The sequence below is a fragment of the Microcaecilia unicolor genome, chromosome 4 (genome assembly GCF_901765095.1).
Source record: "Microcaecilia unicolor chromosome 4, aMicUni1.1, whole genome shotgun sequence".
Taxonomy (NCBI): domain Eukaryota; kingdom Metazoa; phylum Chordata; class Amphibia; order Gymnophiona; family Siphonopidae; genus Microcaecilia; species Microcaecilia unicolor.
The window spans coordinates 43,834,670-43,857,269 of record NC_044034.1 but is presented as its reverse complement, the minus strand read 5'-3'; the positions used below and the strand labels follow the sequence as shown (position 1 = coordinate 43,857,269).

Here is a 22,600-nt window from a genome sequence, read left to right as displayed (position 1 = left end):
TATGGCTCCAACCCTTTGATAGCCATACACCCCTTATACCAGTCATGGCGCATATAAACAGGCATCATTGGAAATATTATACCAGTATAGGAGAAAAAGTAACTTTAATTTTTTCATTATAAATAATTTCTGTAAGCTGTTACAGCTCCAGTATACCCAGTGCAAAATAAGACAGATGTAAATTCTCAAATTGGACATATTCCAAACACTAAAATGAAAATAAAATGCTTTTTTTTCTACCTTTGTTGTCTGGTGACTTTGTTTTTCTATCCATATTAGTCCCAGTCTCTAATTCTGCTGCTATCTGTTCCCTTAACTCCGTTTCCAGGGCTTCCTTTCCATTTATTTCTTTACTTTCCTCCTTCATTTCTTGCCATATATCCATAAGTAAAAGCTGGGTCCTCCTCCGTGGAATTGGCTGGAGGAGGTATAACGTGGATACAGCTTTTGCCTATTTTCTTCATGCATGTGCAGTTTTTCTCCTCTCTTCCCCTTCCCCATGTGCACCTTCTTTTTTCTTTCCTCCCCTCCATCCATGTCCAGTACTTCTCCTCTCTCCTCCCCTCTATACTTGTCCAGCATTTCTCCTCTCTTCCCTCCCCTGTATCCATATAAAGCAATAATTCTCTCTCCCCTCTCCTCCATCCAAGTCCAGCATTTCTCCTCTCTCCCCACTAACCACTTCATCCATCCATGTCCAGCAATTTTCCTCTATCTCCTGCTCTTCTCTCCATTTCCAGCATTTCTCCTCTCTTCCCTGCCCTCCCATCCATGTGCATCTCCTTCCTCTCTTCTTTTCCCTCCATCCATGTGCATCTCCTTCCTCTCTTCTTTTCCCTCCATCCATGTGCATCTCCTTCCTCTCTTCTTTTCCCTCCATCCATGTCCAGCATGTCTCCTCTCTCCCCTGCCCTCCCCTCCCATATCCAGCGATTCTCCTCTGTCCTCCCCTGCCATCCATGTCCAGCGATTCTCCTCTCTCCCCAGCCCTCCTTTCCCATTCATGTCCAGCAGTTCTCTCTTCCTTGCCCTCCCCTCCCATCCATGTCCAGCGATTCTCCTCCCTCCCCTCCATGTCCAGCAATTCTCTCATCCCTGCCCTCCCCTCCCATCGATTCTCTCTTCCCTGCCCTCCCATCGATGTCCAGCGATTCTTCTCTATCCTCTGCCCCACCCTCCCATCGATTCTCCTCTATCCCCTGCCCTACCCTCCCAGCGATTCTCCTCTCTCCCCTGCCCTCCTCCATGTCCAGCGATTCTTCTTCCCCCAGCCCATCCTCCTTCTCCACTGCCTGCCAGCGAAGCGATAGAAAGGCTGTCAGCATCGGACTGAGCAGCATGAACAGTCCAGCGACTGAGAGAGCCTGGCAGCGTTGGAGCTTCCCTCTGCGAGTCCCGTCTATGCGGAAACAGGAAGTTGAAACAACGTAGGCGGGACTCGCAGAGGGAAGCTCCGATGCTGCCACTCTCTCTCAATCGCTGCCTGCACTGTTCGCACTGCCGAGTCCTAGAAAAACAGTAAGTAGGGGAGTGAGAGGAAGGGTGCAGGACTTGCCGGGGGGGGGGGGGGGAGGTGCCGGTACACCGTACCAGTGTGTACCGGCACAAAAAAAGCCCTGGAAAGGAGGGATGAGTGTGAAGAGGTACTGAGGAGCTGCAGAGTGAATGCACTTATAAGTCGATAAGAGGAGAATGAACTGTAAGCGGAAATGGATAGGGAGCCAGTGGTGACTTGAGAGGGCTAATATGAGCATAGCGACACTGGCGGAATATAAGTTGTGCAGCAGAATTTTGAACAGATTGAAGATGAGAGAGATGGCTAAGTGGGAGACCTGTGAGAAGCAAGTTGCAATAGTCTAAGCGAGAGGTGATAAGAGTGTGGATAAGGGTTCTGGTAGTGTGCTCAGAAAGGAAAGGGCGAATTTTGGTGATATTATAGAGAAAGAAACGACAGGTTTTAGCAGTCTGCTGAATATATGCAGACAAGGAGAGAGAGAGAGAGAGAGAGAGAGAGGCTGGTTTAGGGGGAAGATAAGAAGCTCAGATGACAGTGAGACATCCAGGCAGCAATGTCAGACAGGCAGGCTGATACTTTGGCCTGGATTCCTGCTGAGATTTCTGGTGTGGAGAGGTAGATCTGGGGAGTCATCAGCGTAAAGATGATACTGAAAACCATGGGATGACATCAGAGTACCAAGGGAAGAAGTATAGATGGAGAAAAGAAGAGGTTCCAGACCAGATCCCTGAGGTACACCTACTGACAGTGGGATAGAAGTGGAGGAGGATCCACCAAAGTATACACTAAAAGTACGATGGGAGAGATAATAGCAGCAGATAGATTGAGAAGGATGAGAATAGACCTTTGGATCTGGCCAGGAACAGGGCATTGGAGAATTTAGCAAGCACTGTTTCAGTTGAATGAAGAGGGCGAAAGCCAGATTGAAGTGTTTCAAGGATAGCTTGAGATGAAAGAAAGTCAAGACAACAGCGGTGAACAGCATGTTCAAGTATCTTGGATAAGACAGGGAGGAGGGAGATCGGACGATATTTGGAAGGACAAGTAGGGTCCCATGAAGGTTTTTGAAGGAGTGGTGTGACTACGGCATGTTTGAAGGCATCAGCAACAGTCACAGTGGAAAGTGAAAGATTGAGGATATGGCAGATAAAAGGGATGACAGTAGAAGAGATAATGTTAAGTAGATGATGGGAATAGGATCAGAGCAACAGGTAGTTAGTTTTGAGGAAGAAAGAAGATGTGCAGTTTCCTCTTCAGTGATTTCAGAAAAGGAAGAAAAGGAGGCAGGGGTTGTAGGGTTGAGAGAATGGACTAAGGGAAGGAGAGGTGGAGGTGACTTGGTTGAGAATTCAAGTTTAACCTTGTGAACCTTATCATGAAAGTACTCAGCCAGAGTCTGGGTAGAAAGAGAAAGAAGAGTTGGAGGTGAAGGCACTAGAGGAGAGTTCAGTGTGGCAAAGAGACGCTGAGGGTTTGAGCCAAGAGAATTAGTCAACTGGATGTAATAATCCTGTTTGGCAAGTAAAATAGCAGACTGGAAGGAGGTCAACATGAATTTGAAATGTATGAAGTCAACATGGACATGGGATTTCAGCCAAAGGCGTTCGGCAGAGCGGGCACAGGAACGTAGGTAGTGGATTCTAGAGGTCAGCCAAGGCTGGGGTTTGGTACACCTTATAGAACAGGGAATGGGAGGAGTGAGAGTATCCAGAGCAGAGGAGAGACAGCCTCATTTACAGACTTGGATAACACAGTGGTTGACAAGAGGTTTGAAACACTGGAGGACAGAATAGAAGAGTCAATAGCCTGAAGATTCCTAAATGTATTGGTTAAGATTGGACGGGACTAGGGAGGAGGGTGTTTAAGTGTGAAAGTTGGCAGATGATGATCAAGAGAGGGGAAGAGCTGAGATGCAGAAACTGGAGAGTGAGCAGTCTGAGAAGAGGATAAGATCAAGACAGTGGCCATTCTGGTGGGTGGGGGTAGTGGAGCACAGCTGGAGATTGAAAGGGGATGTTAAAGTGAGAAACTGAGAGGCATAAGAATCAGAGGGATCATTAGCATGAATGTTAAAATCCCCAAGAATGAGGGAAGGAGATGAAGGTTCAAGAAATAAGGAAAGCCAGGCGTCAAAGTCAGTGAGAAAGGAAAAAAGGGACTTATCAGGGGGTCGATAAATGACTGCTACTCGGAGAGGCAGAGGAGTGAATAGACAGATGGAGTGGACTTCGAAGGAAGAAAAAAGCAGTGAGACTGAGGTGGAAGAGGAGGTTGAAATCTACAAGAGGGTGAAAGTAGTAACGCGACACCACCTCCGTGGCCAACTTGGCGAGGAGTATGGAAGAAAAAAATAACCTCCATGGTATAGGAAACAGAATCTTCAGGGCAAAGCCAAGTTTCAGTTAGGGCAAGCAGATGGAGAGTACGAGAGATAAAGAGGTCGTGGATGTAGGAAAGTATGTTACAGACAGAGCGGGCATTCCACAGAGCACACAAGAAAGGCAGGGAAGAAGGGGGGAGGAGAGGAACAGAAATTAGATTAGAGCCATTACGGTGTGACCTGCACAAATAGGATGAGAGTTGACGTAGAGGACCAGGATTGGGATTGATGTCCCCAGCGGAGAGCAGGAGAAGGAGCAAGACAGTATGGAGAAGAGTAGAAGAGTAAACATAAAAACACAGTTTTTAAAATTATAACTTAATTTATTTAACAAAGTTACCCAACACCCATACCACCCATGTGAAAAAGTAACTACCCCTTAATCAATTGACCAAATTTAATTGATAATTAGATTCAGCTGATTGAACACAGCCAGCCCTATTGAATCTAAACCTCACTATATATTGAACCTTACCATGAGAGTGAAGTAGTCATCACAACATTTCTACAAGAACACTATGCCACTATCCAAAGAAATTCCAGAGAGATGAGAAAAAAAGTTGCTGAAATATCTCAGTCTTGAAATTTACTTCTAAAGCTCTGGGACTCCACCAAACTATAGTGACAGCCATTATCTCCAAACAGAGAAAACTTGAACAGTGGTGAATCTTTCCAGGAATGACTGACCTGATAATTATTCCAAGAACACAGGGAATTCACAAACATCCCAAAAAAAGTTCCAAAAAACTGTAGGCCTCTTGAGCCTCAACTAAGGTCAGTGTTAATGACTCAACAATAAGAGGCTGGGCAAAAATGTGATTCATGGGAGAGTAGCATGGAGGAAACTGCAGCTATCCAAGAATAACATCAATTTTCATCTCACATTTGCACACACATCTGGATGATCCTCAAGCCTTTTAGGACAATCTTCTATGGACAATGAAAAGCTATTACTGTTTTCTAGAACGCCCTAGAATCAGTTCATTCAGCAAAAGGGCAAAACATGTACCTATATGCCTTTTATGAAACAGCTTATCTGAAACCTTCCACACAGTTACACCTGCCTTATGCAGATATGAATATAATACCCATGTAAGTGCAAATCTTGACCCCAGGAAAGCCTATGCATATGTGTCACATAAAAAGCACTAAATTCTGAGTTTGTACTTTTATGAATGTATATGCTGGGATAATTTTATAAGTGTCTAATTCAACATGTAAAATGCTGCTCTATAAGTTATCCCCCATAGTGAAACATTTTCACATGCTTAACCATATTTAACTTTGCCAATGTTGTTTCATGACCACAACCCTAAAGAGACGCATCCAAGACATTTGGAATAACCATTGAAAAAATGATTGAAGACCTGCCATTTGATTATCCAAAGCAAGATCACATTTTATGTTCTACTTATCTTTAGCCTAGTTTTAGAAGTTAAAACCAGAGACCAAAATTCAAAATTTGTTAATTCTAAAGAATTAGGAGACAAAGTCAAATTGATGTGTTTTGTTTAAGTAGCATTTTTCTTATATATATTTTCTAAATACCTGCAAGATAATATTTCAGTATACGTTCAAGTATGCTTGGAGCAGACAGAAGAACAATGTTAGAAACTATTTTAGAAGGCTGCAGTATTGCACAACCCACCCCATATTCTCCCTTTGCCCCAAACAGCAGCCACAAGGGAAAACATGATGAAGAGGAAAGAAGGAACAATAAAGGATGCACAAGCCAGTGAAACTGCAAATCACAGTGTAGTCAAGTAGGAACAAGCGGAGGAACTAACTAGATTAATGATGACAGGATGATGTTGGTCAGCGATGAAGCCAGACTGATCAGGCCATGAAAATTCAGGTCTAGCCTTATGATGTACACATGTATGAGTAAAAAAGAGGAAACTGTACTTTCTAGAAATTAACTTGTGAATTGCCTTGTAACTACAAGCCTTCTGTTTACACCTTTTAAAGAATGTTTTCTGATAGCTGTTAAAAAAGCAAAAATGTATACAATGCATATGAAAAGTAATATATATTAATGAAATGTATACTGTACAGGATCCCTGTCCTAACGGTGGGGCAGAGATAGCTTTTGAGCTGTGTAAGGCAGACAATCTCTGCAGGTCTGCTTTTCAATTTTCTGAAACAGTGAAACTGACGGATTTCCAAACTGGCTTTCAGAACATTATTTCATCAGCAAGTACCATCCAAAGTCACAGGAACCTAGACAACTAGATGTTAAGGTAACAGGCTTGATAGTTTTGGTAGCTTTTCAGATTACTACTAAGTCTGGTGGTAGGGTGGGAGAGTGTGAATATTGCAATATTGTTGTAAGCTGCACAGAAAACTAACGAGAAGGATAAGTGACTTGGATAAGGAACTAAACCTTACAAATGGTCAAACTTCTACAACTGGTAGATGAAATATAACTTAGCAGTTTGGACTAAGAAAAAAAAAAGTTGACCAAATGAACCAATTTGTCTCATCTGTCATCCTCTACTATGCAACATTTTAAATAGCTGTTACCTGCAAACTGCTGTGAAGATGACTGGCTTACAGTTGAACACTGATCAGTCAGAGAGTCTTGTCCTGAAAAAATGGAATCATCCACTTCTAAGAGTAAAGGAAGAAATTCACTCTGTTGAATAAGGACAAAAATTATTGCTTTAGGTATTAAAAAAAAAATCAAAGCCAGAAACGGTGCTCTACAGCCCCTAGTGTTATGGATAAAAATGTACAGCTAGAGCCATGTCCTAATACACAACAGAGAACACAGAGTTAACATATAATTCCTGTTTAAAAAAAATTATAAAGCAAAGTAGCTTCCCTCTAAAAGGTAGCGCTATATAAGTGATTTATAGTAGTAGTAAAAGTAAAAGGTGTTCTTTGAAGGCACTGGATAAGAAACCACATTCTCTCACCTCTTCCCTTTGAGGCTGGTTTCTTAAAGCTGAATTTATGAAACTGAGAAAGCCCCCAGCCAACAGCAGCAGAGTAGGGACTTCCATGCATGCCCAGAGAGGCTTTACAAGCTTTACCACAACTTTTCAGGAATGACATTATCTATATATGTGGGTTAATCCTGTTGACCTTGACCACCACTTATTCGAGATCATCAATGGTTTTTATTTGTTGTTTTGTTTCTGAATGCTTTTAGACCATTCATTACAATTCGAAGTTCAAGAATTTGATGTCATCCTTTCTGAAATGACCAATGGCATAAAGCCCTTGAATGCAAGCTCCCTAGTCAGGGTGGAAATACAGATCTATAGCAAGATGAATTTGAATAAAACATTCCTTGACCAAACTGGAATGGACTAGCCACAAAATAAAGAATCTCTGGTTTGTTTGACATAGATATGCTTCTGCAGTCCAAGTGGCCTGGTCTTATTGGGATTTTAAGGTCCACTGGGCTTGTCTTATATGGTGACATGCCATGGGACCAAAAAACTATTGATGCCACATGGCTCAACATCCTCAACATGTCCCGAGCAGTCTGCTGATTCTTAATGACTCTGGTAAAGGGAGTCATTAACTCATAATCCTACAGGTGGGGGAAAAGGATTTCTCCCAAGGCATTACTAGCAAAGCCCCATAAAATTCCAATTGAAGTGAAAGACTCAGTTTGGACTTGGATAATTAAAAGCCATCCAACACCCAAACAGCTGTGTATATAGGATTTGTCTGACCCTGCCCAAAATGGGCTTCTGATCAACCAAGCACTCAGAAAGACAAATATATGGATTGGTATTAAAGCCGTGTACAATAAAATATCAAACACAATCACTAATTTACAAAGAAAATATATAACACAATCCCCCCCCCCAAAAAAAATCCAGATACAATATTTTTCAAACCTAAATCATGGTTCTAGTCTGCATAGCAAGGTGGTCACCACTGCTACTCTGTGAACATTTATATGCTAGGACGCAGGCAATATGCTATTGGTAATTCTGTTATCCTATAACAAATGAAACTTTTTTTTTTTTATCTAGAGAGCATATCTAAGGGAGGTGTATGCATCTCGAGCTCCAGAAAGTAATGCTGCTCACCTGTAAAAGATGTATTCCTTAGACAGCAGGACCGATAAGGCACACATGGATGATATTATCCAATGGCAACAGACAGAACTGTCTCCCAGAGCTCAGAACTTAGTGAAACGTTCCAAGCGTGTGCAGCGCTTCCCATGTGAAGAAATCTCCTCAGCTCTTCAGTTGGTTTCAAAGCTCAATCCAAGCAACTCTTGGTGAGGTGGAAGGGATTGTGTACCAATAGCTGGGTTTGAGCTTGCGCAGAAAGAGTAGGTGAACATGTCTGCACTTTCAGAAAGATGGCAAGCATTTAGTGAACTATATGAAGCTGACGGGCAATAATGCCACCAAAGAGCATAACTCCTTGGAAAACTTTCTTGTCTAAATGATAAATATGAGGCCACGTGATGGGCTCAGAGGAGCAGGACGTGCATCTTCTCCTCTCTGGGTTTCCCGCTCTCCCCCAAACGACTACATTCCCTAAATCTGCCTAGCATTGCTTAACACTCCCACGGTACACGGACAACTGCATCACACATACTGACTCCGCAAAGACCGGGAAATCAAACACGAGAGATTAGGAGAAGACACGTGGTGCTGGAGATAACAAAATGGCACCAACAGTGAGTGCAAGTACAGCGATATTCACACCAGCACAACTGACTCAGCGGAAACAGTAGAGCGGGCATTGCAGCCGCGTTTAGACCACTTATTAACACAGCTGACCAATTTGGAGTCTTTTCTCATGGACACGACCCTGTGCACTGGCGAATTGGAGCAGCGGGTGTCTGAGCTCAAGGATGAGGGAGTTACGGTATCGGCAGACTTACAAGCACTACAGAAGCAGGTCAGTAATCAACCGGTAAAGATAGACCAATTGGAGAACCGCTCTAGGAGGGATAACCTCCGCATCATAGGTATCCCAGAATCTTATCAGAACATCTGTTATCTGCCCTCTTGGAGCGATGGCTGAAGGCGGAGTTCGCCCTGACAGTGTGGTTCCTTTATGCTTAGAGCAGGCCCACAGAATAGGGAAGATCAGCCGGAGAAAGTCACCCTCGAGCTGTTTTGAAGGTTCACAATTTTATCCACAAAGTGGAGATACTGAGGGGCTACCGGCAAAAAAGGGCATCCCTGACTTACGAAGGGATGCCGGTGAAGATCTTCCAGGATTATTCGGCAGCACTCCAGGCCCGAAGATGCCAGCTCCACCCCATTTGTGAAACACTGCAAGAAGCAAAAATTTACTTTATGATACTTTATCCAGCTACCTTAAAAATATTTTCCAATGGCAGTTGGAATACTTTTGAATCAGCCTCTACAGCACAGGATTACTTAGGTAGTTTGCAAAATTCTACTCCCAGGAGAATAGATTATCTTAGCCCTACTTCCTCGTGCACTTGACATTTGCTATGCTTTTCAGCTTAGAGGCTGCTCTTGCATATTGTTTGCTGTGCCACATTGATGTTAGGTTCAAAAGTTTTCTTGTTTTCTTTCTTTCAAAGGCCAGGTGGGCATAAACTTCTGTTACTATTGGTTCAGATCAAGTTATGGGAACTTAACAGTACAATGTGTGTTTGGGGGGAGTGCGATCCCCACTGTTAACAGTGGCCTCCACGTTCAGAACTTTATGCTGTGGAGCACTTTTGGGTACCTTTGGGGAGTGCTGGGGTGGGAAGAGAGTCTTAGGATAGATAAGGGAGGATGGGAAGTTAAGGATCAGGAAGTAATGCGAGAATAGGATGAATGTGAGATGGGTAGGACTCCCTGAACCCATACGCCAGGATCCCTCCCTGCCCATCTTCAAATCATTGCTCAAAGCCCACCTATTCAATGTCGCCTTCGGCACCTAACCACTACACCTCTACTCAGGAAATCTAGACTGCCCCAACTTGACATTTCGTTCTTTAGATTGTAAGCTCCTTTGAGCAGGGACTGTCCTTCTTTGTTAATTTATACAGCGCTGTGTAACCCTAGTAGCGCCCTAGAAATGTTAAGTAGTAGTAGTTATAACAAAAGAGAGGGAACAAAGTACAAACTAAAGTCCAAACAAAAAAACAGCACCACGGGCCTTTAAAATGGAACAAAGTTCTTTAATGAATGAGCCTTGACCCGACACGGGCCGTGTTTCGGTGACTAGCACCTGCGTCAGGGGTCTACATAGAATACAAAACATAGAAATAATATATTTTTAAAAATTGTTAACATATAATGAATAAAACCAAGAATTAAAAATAATATCTAGACTCATCAAGCATACATATACAGTGGGGGAAATAAGTATTTGATCCCTTGCTGATTTTGTAAGTTTGCCCACTGACAAAGACATGAGCAGCCCATAATTGAAGGGTAGGTTATTGGTAACAGTGAGAGATAGCACATCACAAATTAAATCCGGAAAATCACATTGTGGAAAGTATATGAATTTATTTGCATTCTGCAGAGGGAAATAAGTATTTGATCCCCCACCAACCAGTAAGAGATCTGGCCCCTACAGACCAGGTAGATGCTCCAAATCAACTCGTTACCTGCATGACAGACAGCTGTCGGCAATGGTCACCTGTATGAAAGACACCTGTCCACAGACTCAGTGAATCAGTCAGACTCTAACCTCTACAAAATGGCCAAGAGCAAGGAGCTGTCTAAGGATGTCAGGGACAAGATCATACACCTGCACAAGGCTGGAATGGGCTACAAAACCATCAGTAAGACGCTGGGTGAGAAGGAGACAACTGTTGGTGCCATAGTAAGAAAATGGAAGAAGTACAAAATGACTGTCAATCGACAAAGATCTGGGGCTCCACGCAAAATCTCACCTCGTGGGGTATCCTTGATCATGAGGAAGGTTAGAAATCAGCCTACAACTACAAGGGGGGAACTTGTCAATGATCTCAAGGCAGCTGGGACCACTGTCACCACGAAAACCATTGGTAACACATTACGACATAACGGATTGCAATCCTGCAGTGCCCGCAAGGTCCCCCTGCTCCGGAAGGCACATGTGACGGCCCGTCTGAAGTTTGCCAGTGAACACCTGGATGATGCCGAGAGTGATTGGGAGAAGGTGCTGTGGTCAGATGAGACAAAAATTGAGCTCTTTGGCATGAACTCAACTCGCCGTGTTTGGAGGAAGAGAAATGCTGCCTATGACCCAAAGAACACCGTCCCCACTGTCAAGCATGGAGGTGGAAATGTTATGTTTTGGGGGTGTTTCTCTGCTAAGGGCACAGGACTACTTCACCGCATCAATGGGAGAATGGATGGGGCCATGTACCGTACAATTCTGAGTGACAACCTCCTTCCCTCCGCCAGGGCCTTAAAAATGGGTCGTGGCTGGGTCTTCCAGCACGACAATGACCCAAAACATACAGCCAAGGCAACAAAGGAGTGGCTCAGGAAGAAGCACATTAGGGTCATGGAGTGACCTAGCCAGTCACCAGACCTTAATCCCATTGAAAACTTATGGAGGGAGCTGAAGCTGCGAGTTGCCAAGCGACAGCCCAGAACTCTTAATGATTTAGAGATGATCTGCAAAGAGGAGTGGACCAAAATTCCTCCTGACATGTGTGCAAACCTCATCATCAACTACAGAAGACGTCTGACCGCTGTGCTTGCCAACAAGGGTTTTGCCACCAAGTATTAGGTCTTGTTTGCCAGAGGGATTAAATACTTATTTCCCTCTGCAGAATGCAAATAAATTCATATACTTTCCACAATGTGATTTTCCGGATTTAATTTGTGATGTGCTATCTCTCACTGTTACCAATAACCTACCCTTCAATTATGGGCTGCTCATGTCTTTGTCAGTGGGCAAACTTACAAAATCAGCAAGGGATCAAATACTTATTTCCCCCACTGTATAAGCCTATATAAACACCTAAAGCATTTAATATTTTAACATTGCATTTAATAATTTAACATTCTCATATATTATTATATAGTAATTTGAAAATAAATGGATAATTAATCAAAACAAAAATAGTAATGGTAACTCACCACAGTGATGACGTGGAAAACTTGGGGAATAACTCGAATATTTTCATCTACAATATTCCTTACTTTTGGACAAAAATTTTTCATATATTAATATATGTTTAAAATGCTTATTTTAATTATTAATAATATATTACTATTTTTGTTTTGATTAATTATCCATTTATTTTCAAATTACTATATAATAATATATGAGAATGTTAAATTATTAAATGCAATGTTAAAATATTAAATGCTTTAGGTGTTTATATAGGCTTATATATGTATGCTTGATGAGTCTAGATATTATTTTTAATTCTTGGTTTTATTCATTATATGTTAACAATTTTTAAAAATATATTATTTCTATGTTTTGTATTCTATGTAGACCCCTGACGCAGGTGCTAGTCACCGAAACACGGCCCGTGTCGGGTCAAGGCTCATTCATTAAAGAACTTTGTTCCATTTTAAAGGCCCGTGGTGAAGTAGTAGTAGTTATACATCAGAGGTTAGAATGGAACTCTTGGATCATGTGGGTGCGTGGGCATGCTTGGAGCCTGAGGATATTTCAGCACAAGCTAGTAATCTCTGGAATCAGGTATTCGGCTCTGGACGCGGTTGCGCACACCGAGGTGGGATGAACAGGACCTGGGTGAGGCTGGGCACCTGGGTTCAGAATTACTGTTGAATTATCAAGGTAAAATACATGTGGAATGAATGTTAATGACGATGTTGCTTGCCTACAGGAGACACGTCTCACAGAGTGCGAGCATAGCAAATTAAAACAAGCCTGGGTGGGAGACATGTTTTCTGCTTCCTTTTCGGATTGATGAGGGAGTGTGGCAATCCTAATTAGGAAAGGTTTGCCGTATACAGCTGAACTCTATCGCGAGTGATCCTAAAGGAAGTTATGTGTTGATTCATTTACGGCTCCATAGTCATAAATTCCTAGTTCTGGCAGTATATGGCTCTAATAAATACGATCAGGCCTTTTACCGGATGCTGGTACAACTATGCCTTCCATACCACTGCTGGTCCTGAGAGAATATAATTATCTGATCCAGAGCTTGATTGCTTTTCTCCCGCTCGTCTCACAATGGAGGTGTGCAGGTTTGTGCGCTTCCCTCTTTCATGTGTTCGCTGGACCTGATAGACGTGTGGCGGGCCCGTCACCCCGGAGATAAAGACTTCACACATCTCACTCAGGCACATGGCAATTTTTCTCACCTAGACTATATCTTGGTGGACCAATCAATTTTCTCTTTTGTGACATCGGCAGTTATTGGTCCAGAAGCGGTTTCTGATAATGCACTGGTTTGGGTTGATTTGGAGGCACTGGCACACTATCGATCCTTCTTGGGATGGCAATTTCCCTTATATCTGTATCATGACCTAGATTTTAGAAAATATATTCATGCAAAATGGAACGATTATATGCAGCGTAATAGAGAGCACCTTGACCAACCTTCATTATTTTGGTCAGCAGCGAAAGCAGTTCTCTGAGGAGATATTATAGCCTACGTTTTGCACACGGCTGGCCTCCAGAATTCTTCTGTTAGAGTCCCAGTTGAAGACGGCAAAGAACATGTATTTACGTTGCCCTGTGCCTCTATACGTGCACGCTACTCAGGTGTCTCTAAATTCCTTATTGTATGAGAATACTGCTAGATCCTTGCTATATCGCAAATATAGGTTTTACCGCTTTGGGACCAGGTCGGGACATTTGCTCACCAGAGACTTCACTGGAATAGTCACGGGCGGTGTATCACTGAGGGATGCTCAAGGGACTGTCTGTAACACCAGTGCGGACATTGCAAGTATATTTACTAATTGCTTCTCCCAACTTTACACGGCAGCTGATCCCTCAGACCCTGAGGTCATCCGAGAATACTTAGAAAAAGCGGGGCTTCCTCATTTGACAGAAGAGATTGCTGTGTTGGATGAACCCCTCTCAGCACAGGAATTATCAAAACTTTGAAATTACACTCTGCTCCGGGCCCTGATGGGTTTCCAGGAGAATTTTATAAGCTCTTACCCCCACAGTTTCTTGGCACCTTGGCAAATGTTTTTCAGGATGTAGGAGAAAATGGCTCGTTCCCTTTAGATGCCAATTCTGCGCTAATTTTGTTGATTCCCAAGCCGGGATGACACGTAGATTTGGTGGATTCGTACTGTCCCATCTCGCTTATAAACATGGCTATCAAAATATTTTCAAAGGTTTTGGCACAGCGTCTTGTGGGGATCCTACCTTAAGTGATAGGGGAGGAACAAGTGGGCTTTGTATGTAATTCTCAGTCTGTTCGTAATGTCCACTGTTTACTGCTGGCTATTACTCACTGTAAACATACGCGAACGCCTTCTCTGGTTGTTAGTTTACATGGTACAGATAATAGAGTCAATTTTAATGAGTTATTGTTATATCATTTTTTGTTTAAAGATTAATAAATTTTGTTTTTTTATATAAACATTTGGTTCTATCTTTTGGATAGCCTGACTTATTTTCCCACCTCTTTTTCTCTGTTTCACGACCCGTGGGATCTATTGAGTTCTCCACTGTTTGTGGCAGGGGCGTATCTGCGTGGGGCCACAGGGGCCTGGGCCCCCGCAGATTTCGCCCTGGCCCCCCTCCCCGCCGTCAACCCTCCCCCGCTGCTTACTTTTGCTGGCGCCGAGGTCCGACCCGCAATCTCCGTTTTTCGTCTTCCTCCGTGGCCATGCTTCCAGGAAGTAATGCTGCAGTGCTGATTCGTTGAATCCAGTTCGGCGTCTGACGTCAGACGTCGAACTGGAGTCAACGAATCAGCACTGCAGCGTTACTTCCTGGAAGCATGGCCACGGAGGAAGACGAAAAACGGAGATTGCGGGTCGGGACCTCGGCGCCAGCAAAAGTAAGCAGCGGGGGAGGGTTGACGGCGAGGAGGGGGTGGAGAGAGGCAGAGGCGGCGGCGGGGGGGGGGGGGGGGGGGGGGGGAAGGGAGGCAAAAATGTGCCCCCCCTCTCTGGCTCTGGCCCCCCCTACCGCCGGATGCCAGATACGCCCCTGGTTTGTGGATTCTCTTTGGACAGATAATGGACCATACACAGCTTTGGAAACACTCCTCTCTCTGCTTTGACAATTTTTCTGGTTTCACGCTTAACCTTCAAAAATCTTATAGCCCCAGATATTCTGGTAGAATGGGAGGAGGATTTTCTCTTAAGGTGGGAAGAGGGGACCCTAAAGTATCTCGGTGCTTATATTCCCCAGGATTTATCTAAGCTCTACTCTGTGAACGTCACTCGAATGCTCAAAGACACTAGCGCCAAATTACAGGTATGGTCTGCATTCCCTTTATTGCTGTTGGGACACATTGCACTTTATATGCTTATCATTCCTAGGTGGTTATATGTATTCCAGATTTTACTGTTATACCTTAAGGTTTCTGATGAAAAAGTTTAAAGGTTTGCAGAGATTTCTTTGGCAAGGCCGAAGGGCACGTCTCCCACTGTCCACCTTACAGATTCCGGTGCAGTATGGGGGACTTGGAGTGTTGAGTTTACGCCAGCTAACAATAGTCAGTGGAATGAGACATATCAATGACTGGTTTCGCTCCACGCATGCCTTCTCAATCACACCCCTTGAAACATAGTTGACTGGACCCACTCACTTCACAAGTTTCCTTCACACAGCTGGGAAGAGTTCCTCCATTTTACCCACAGCAAAGGCGGTTTGGCATTGGGTATGCAGACATCATCAGTTTTCACCCAAAGTAACACCTTTTATGGCTATTTGTGGGAACCCGAATTTCCACAAAGAGATCAATACACTGCTTTTCAAAAGTGGAGGGGCCGCAGAGTAGTGTTCTTGCTTAACACAGTGACAGAAGAAAATTCCCTACAGTGAAAATTCTCTCTGCCAGTGACTGATCATTTTCATTACCTGCAAATACATTATTATGTTGCTAGTTTGCTCTGCGAGGATTAAGCAGAGGATGTTCAGGAAGAACTTGCTACAGCCTATTCTCTGGGGGCACAGCAGGGGCTGCCACTTTCCTTTCATCATCACTGACAGCAAAATTATGAGAAAGGTTTTGATAAAATAGGGTCTACTGACGCTGCGCTCACAAGACCTTACCCAAGTACAGAAACACTGAAGTCAAGCACTACTGAAGAAAAATTAAACTTCTACAGAAAGGAGGGCAAACCATATGGAAAACAACCCAACCCAACAACCCAACTGATTCACCAGAAACATGTTAGTTGAGAAAGTGACGTGGTCATCAAGCAATAGTAACACCACAAGAACTCCTGCAACTGGAAAAGCAACCTACACTTTTACACAAACGTCTAGATGTGCCACAATTTTATCACCATGTATAACACTATCCATCTATTTTTTAACATATTTAAGATCTTTATAGCCATTTAAAAGATCAAGCAAAAGTGCAACCTGTCACAGCTCTGATGTATCAATTTTGACTAAGTTGTACAACAGCATAATTACACTCCAGTGATCAAAAATTGAAACCTAAAATATCAAGGTTCCTTCCCACAGCTACAAACACAAGCAAAAAAAAAAAACAGTTAAATCCAGAACTTTGTTTTATAATTCATTACATTCATCAATTTCATTGCTGGCAACAGCTAAAAAGCATTTCAACAATCACTGCATGCATTGATCCAACTACCCAACAGTCAATCTGTTCTTCTAGAACTTTGAAGACTATAATGCTTTCTAATCTTAAATGGAACCTCTTAAAATGATTAAGGTTTATATTTTAGTCTTTATAACTTAACAACAACAGCACAAATGCCACTACTTTAACAATAGCAGGTAATCAATATTTACCCTAGAGCTACTTCTGAATTCAGGGTCATCAGTTGTATGTGCCAGGATATTGATTTTACTCTCTCTGTTTTCTTCTTGGTTTGTGTGTTCCAAGTCTGGCACTGTAACAGTGCTGTCACTCAGGCTTATTAAAGTCAGTTCAGATTCTTCCATAATTCCATGCCCAGACTCTGTTTCCTAAAAAAATAAATTACATAAGACAGGATCAGTATAAAATCAATATGTCTAGTGACAGGAACATTGCTCAGCTCATCACAGAAATAATGCCAAACTTTAAAGGGAAAAAAAAAGGCACCAAAGGAAAAGCACACAACATTCTAAACAGATAATTAATTAAGGCAACGAAACAGTGTAATTGCCATGTTAGTTCACTTGAATGTGCAGAAATGAAGGTCAACAAACTATATATAAAGATGATGGGTTTTTTTTTATTAGGCTATTTGTTCTTCGTTGCCCATAATTCACAGAAAAAAAAAAAATCTAATCTGCCAAGAAATCAGTATTACTTCAATGCTCCACTATATAAAGGTGTTACGTTGTGATCTTAAAATCTCTAGCACATCAGTACCTTTGGTCAATTATAGTGCACTACGGGAAAGGAGAAATTAGGTTTTTCCTGATAATTTTCTTTCCATTAGTCCTTCCCGCTATTCCAGAACCTGTGGGATAGTTGCATCCATCAACCAGCAGGTGGAGATAGAGAACACTAAGCTGAGACATCTCTCCTTTGCATCCAGTCTAGCTTCTCAGTAATTATGTAGACAAGCAGTAAGGAGAAACTCGGAAAAAAACACAACTTTAAACAACTCACTAACCTAACACTAACAAGATGAGCAAACGTGTGGACCTCTCATCTATAGTGGGAAGGACTATTAGAAAGAAAATTATCAGGTAAGACCTAATTTCTCCTTCCATTACGTAGCTTCCCACTACTCCAGAACCTGTCGAATGTTCAAAAGCAATCACTAGAGTTGGTAGGATCAAGCATCAAAGCCCAAAAACTGGCTTCTGAGCACACTACAATGTCCATCCTGTAGTGCTTGGCAAAGGGATGCAACGTCGACCGTGTCGCTGCCTTGCAAATAGCCGCCAGAGACAGTAAGGTAGTCTCCACCCAGTATGTCACTGTACACCTCGTAGAACGAGTCCACAAGGCCTGAGGAGCTGCATCAGCTGTCTAGCAATTGTGGGCTTGGAAGCCATAAGGCCAAGCCTCGGTTTACAAAAATGCACAGTCTGCCTGATTTGAGAAACTCATGACTGCCACATATATTATTTATGGCGACATTTGTATCCTGCATTATCCCAAATAGAGTTCAGGTTCAATGTGGCTTACAATCCAGACAATTTAGTATATACCTATTATAGTTATAAATCTTCTGAATGTTGAGTAAATCTTCTATATACAACCATATGAAAATTTACAAAAATTAGTTTATGAATTTATTTACAAGGTTGTATTTTGTAACAAACATCAAGTTATAAGCAGTTATACAGGATAAAGTTTGAAACAGCATTTTGCATAAAAGTAGTTATTCCTGTCTTCCATTATTTTGTTGCAGGAACTTTTTGAAACATACTAACATAGTAAGTGACGGCAGATAAAGACCTGAATGGTCCATCCAGTCTGCCCAAGTGTCATGTTCATTTTCAATTCTAGAATAAATCCCTTTGACAAGCACTACAGGATGGACATTGCAGCGTGCTCAGATGCCAGTTTTTAATAATTTCAGAAATCAACTGTAAGAAGATTCCACCAATTAGTACATTGATAGGAGAAGTCAGCAGAGAGGACAGTTTTGTAAGCAATCTTTTTATAATTAGATGATGGAGAATTAGGAATTCTCTGGATCCAGAGATGGAATTACACATAGAGAGGTCAATCAAAGACAGCATATAGTCAGGGGCCATACCATACATAATGTGGTAAGCAAAGACACATAATCTGAAAGCAAGCCAACCTCCATAAAGTTTTAAAGACTTATTTTTATCACTGGAGATACTTGTAGATCAAAAGAAAGGTGTTTGAACGATTGCAATACCTAGAATTTTCATGTTCTGTTCTAGTAGGATCTTACACTGATCTATAACGAACTCTTCGGCAAGGTATGAATGGAATGGATCAGTAAGGACTAGGAATTTGTTTTTCCCTATTTCGTTTCAGTTTGAATGTGGATGCCCACGATTCCATCAGGTCTAATCCTGCTTTAACAATATTCAAAATTTCACTTAAATCATTATTGAAAGGTATGTAAATGGTCACATCTGCATAAAGGTGTTGAAGCCATTTTCTTCTAGTTTCTTCCAAAGTGAGGCCATGATGATGCTAAAGAGGATAGGAAATATGGAGAACCTTAAGGCACAGTACAAACAGGAGCCCATGATGGGGAGAGGGACCTGTGAGTTTCACTTGATATGCTCTTAACTTGAGGAAAACTTTGAACCACTGAAGAAATCTGTCACATATTCCCACGTTGTCAAGTATTCTCACTAATATATCATTGTCTACCATGTCAAAGGCACAGGACATATCAAATTGTAGGAGAAGAATTTTTCTGCTTCTACTAATTTCTCTCCTAAAATTAGATATTAAAGTTGTTAAGACTATCTCAGTGTTGTAACAGGGTCTGAAACCGGATTGTGACTTATGTAATAATGAGAAATCAGTTTAGGAATTCCATAAGTTGTGCTACCATACCTTCCACTAATTTAGTAATCAGTGGAACTGATGCTACTGGTCTATAATTGTTCACATCATTTTTATCCTCCGATGGATTTTTAAGGGAGGGAGTTAACATGATGTTACCTTTTGATTCAGAAAAGATGCCATGTTTGAATAAGTACGATACACGTGATCTTAGACATTCATCGGAGTCAGGAGCTGATCTCATGAGGTAGCTTGGACAAGGATCTAAGATGCAACGAGAGGTAGAATATTTGTGTAGAAATGTTTTGGTTGTATAAAAAGTTGGAGGTAAGAAGTTTGACCATACTCGATCTGCAGCAATGGACAATATATTGGGTTCTTCTAAATAATTGTCTAGCTTGCCTTTTAGATAGATTACGTTTTGTCTCAGCTTGCATACTTTTTGCTCCAAAATCGATTGATAATGGATTGTGTGAGGTTTTATTTGAATTATTTCACGGTTGATTTTATGTTTAGAGTACTTGATATGTTAAGCATTATTAATCCCAAGAGCTTTGCCCCCATCCCCACCAGCTCTGCCTCTGACTTTATCTGCACAAACCTCTGTTATGTAGTACAACGCCAGGATATAGATAGAGATGAATTTACTCCTGTACTGTGCAAAATATAAAGATGGCATATGCCAGGGATAGTGTTAGGGGAGTGTGACTGAGCAACTGAATCTTGGACCCCGACCAGGGAGAGTCCCATGCTTGCTGGAAGCTGAAGAAGTGCAGCCTGGTAGTGGGCTCTGGATTTCCCTCCCAAATTTCTGTTCTGGGTTCTAGCCATGTCTAACACTAGCTCTGGCAGGATGCACATTTCAAATCGGACATACTCTAATCACAAAATAGAAACTAAAATTAGTTTTCTACCATTTTTCATCTGATCATTTTATTAAAAAAACAAAACAAAACACCACCATACAGGTCTCAGGCTCTGGTTTCTGCTTCCCTCTGTCTTCGCTTAACTCACTCATCAGGTTCTCCTGTTCATTTGATATCTCTTCTCTCTCCATGTCTACCATTCATCTTCCATCTTCTATCGTATCCTCATGTTCAGCATCTCCCTTCTGTGTCCCTGTACTTCCCTGTCCACTCTCTCTCCTGTGTTCATATTTCCACATCCATCACCACCTCCAGCTCTCTTGCACTGACAACCACTGCACACTTCCTCCTATAGCATACACATTCCTCCTCAACCATAGCAATAACCTTTAAATCAGTTGCATACTAAAGTTGAGATCTTAGGTATCCAACACTTCCTTTACCGCTGTGAAGGCTACCGAGCTAAAATACAAAAAAGAACAGAAAATAAACCCATGCAAAAACCAGGACCGCGAATGGTATGTAGGTTTTCTGGTGTCGAAGAGGTGTACCTATATATTTATACATACTTAAAAAAAACAAAAACCCCAAAACAAACACACACACACTCACCATCCTCCTTGTCACCAAAAAGAAGTATTTTGGATAAAGTGTTTGCTCCCATCCTTTTTCACTACTTGTTCCAGTGAAACATTTGGGAAGGGATCGTGAAGTGATAGCATTCCCTATGTGCTGGAAACCTGAGGGAAGCTGGGTGCTAGCGATCAGAACACTTACTAGATAGATCTCTTTCTCTCTCTTTGCTCTCGTCTGGCTCCAACGGGGCTGCACGTTCAGCAGCAGCACATAGCCAAGGACTCTTGCGTCCCTGCAGACACAGTGCCGGAAGCTACAGGGGAGGACAGCTGCTCTTCCACTGCAAAACTGGGGGTGCTATCATTTTCATAATACATCCTTATCATCAAAACCAGTTCTGCATAGGGCTACACAACCCATAGGCTGACTCCACAGCTTTCCTTATGCTATATCCTGCTCTCTCTACTGCAATTTCCTGTTTTGACGCTAAACAGAAAGTTGAAGTAGAGAGGACAGGACACAGCAGAAGGAAGAACACAGAGCTAGCCTGTGAATCGCTGCCAGCTGAAAGAAAATGTAAGTGATGCCCACAGGGAGGAGGACGGGAATGGAAGAAAGGAATTTTTTTTACCGTAGGAACAAGGCTTTTTACCGTTCCCACACAGCGGTAAAAAGTTTTGTTCCCGCATCCGCAGCGATTCTGGTTAGGGTGTTGTGTCCTTACTGTGATATGTCCATGGTAATGATAATCGTGTCATTCTCTAACTCAACCAAAGCTCAGGCCTCCTCTTAGGCAAAGCATAAGCTTCCATTTTACAAAAAGTGGGATAGGCACATCAAAAACCCAAGTGTGTGCAACCGGCAAGGTCTGGAATTGTTTTGGGTGGCACTAGGGCATGCCTATAAGATACATGTTTATTCTCCATTTCAGAAGGGGAATAAATGTCAATGTTTTATCAGATCAACATCCGAATTTACACCTGTGACAAGCATAGTTTTTGGCTGTTCCAATTGAGCAGCACTGCACTAAAGATTAGGGGAGGTTGCCCCCTTAATCCCCCAGTGGTTTTTGTCCCCCTCAAAATGCCAAACAGGCAAGGGATACCAGTCTCTGTGACAGCATTAGAAAAATAATACACAATTATATTTCTAATCGTTTATGTTGCTATTCTACATTACAACGGTGTATGTGCTGACTTTCAACATTTATTTTTCTAAAATAGATGTTTATATATCCAGCGCATTAACGTCCGTTTCTCCTGTATTTCAGAACATGCTGTTCTTCATTAGAATTGTTGGTGAAACTTGAGACGTCCTGACCTGGATGTCTCAATTCTGACTTCTACATCCTTTCTAAAATGGGGCTGCACACATCACAAGATTCAGACCCTGTGGATGGTGTAACACTGAGATGTAGATTTCTGAGGGCTATTGTGTTTTCTGAAAGTGGAAAGCACTCTGTATCACTGCTGGATTTAGAGCTAAGATATTGGAAGCCCGGTATGTGAAGAGCATCCTATAAGCCCTCCAGAGAGCACCCAGATACGTTTTGCTTTTATTTTGCTCCTCATTCACGTGTCTGGCTTTTTAATTTGGAGAATTAAGTTTTAAACTCTGCTTTCCTATTTGAGCTGTGCCATTTGTCTCTACCTATGTATATGATATTATGTAATTAAATTAAGCTATAAGATTTTTCTCCACAGATTGCTGAGTGGAGTTTTTTTTTTTTTAACCTGATTGGCTCTTTTAATCAGTATATATGGTGCACCAAACCAATGATAAAAATTGGG

At 42.2% G+C, this 22,600-nt stretch overlaps 1 protein-coding gene across 1 annotated transcript in view; it reads right to left on the bottom strand.

The window, feature by feature from the left end:
- The window catches only part of LOC115468455 (centrosomal protein of 295 kDa-like), a 93,418-nt gene that overhangs the window by 25,768 nt on the left and 45,050 nt on the right, over positions 1 to 22,600 (bottom strand). The window contains exons 10-11 of the mRNA XM_030200191.1: positions 16,722 to 16,898; positions 6,420 to 6,531 (exon numbers count right to left, since the gene is read on the bottom strand). Coding sequence (XP_030056051.1) covers positions 6,420 to 6,531; positions 16,722 to 16,898 — 289 coding nt within the window. The remainder of the gene's footprint in view (positions 1 to 6,419; positions 6,532 to 16,721; positions 16,899 to 22,600) is intronic.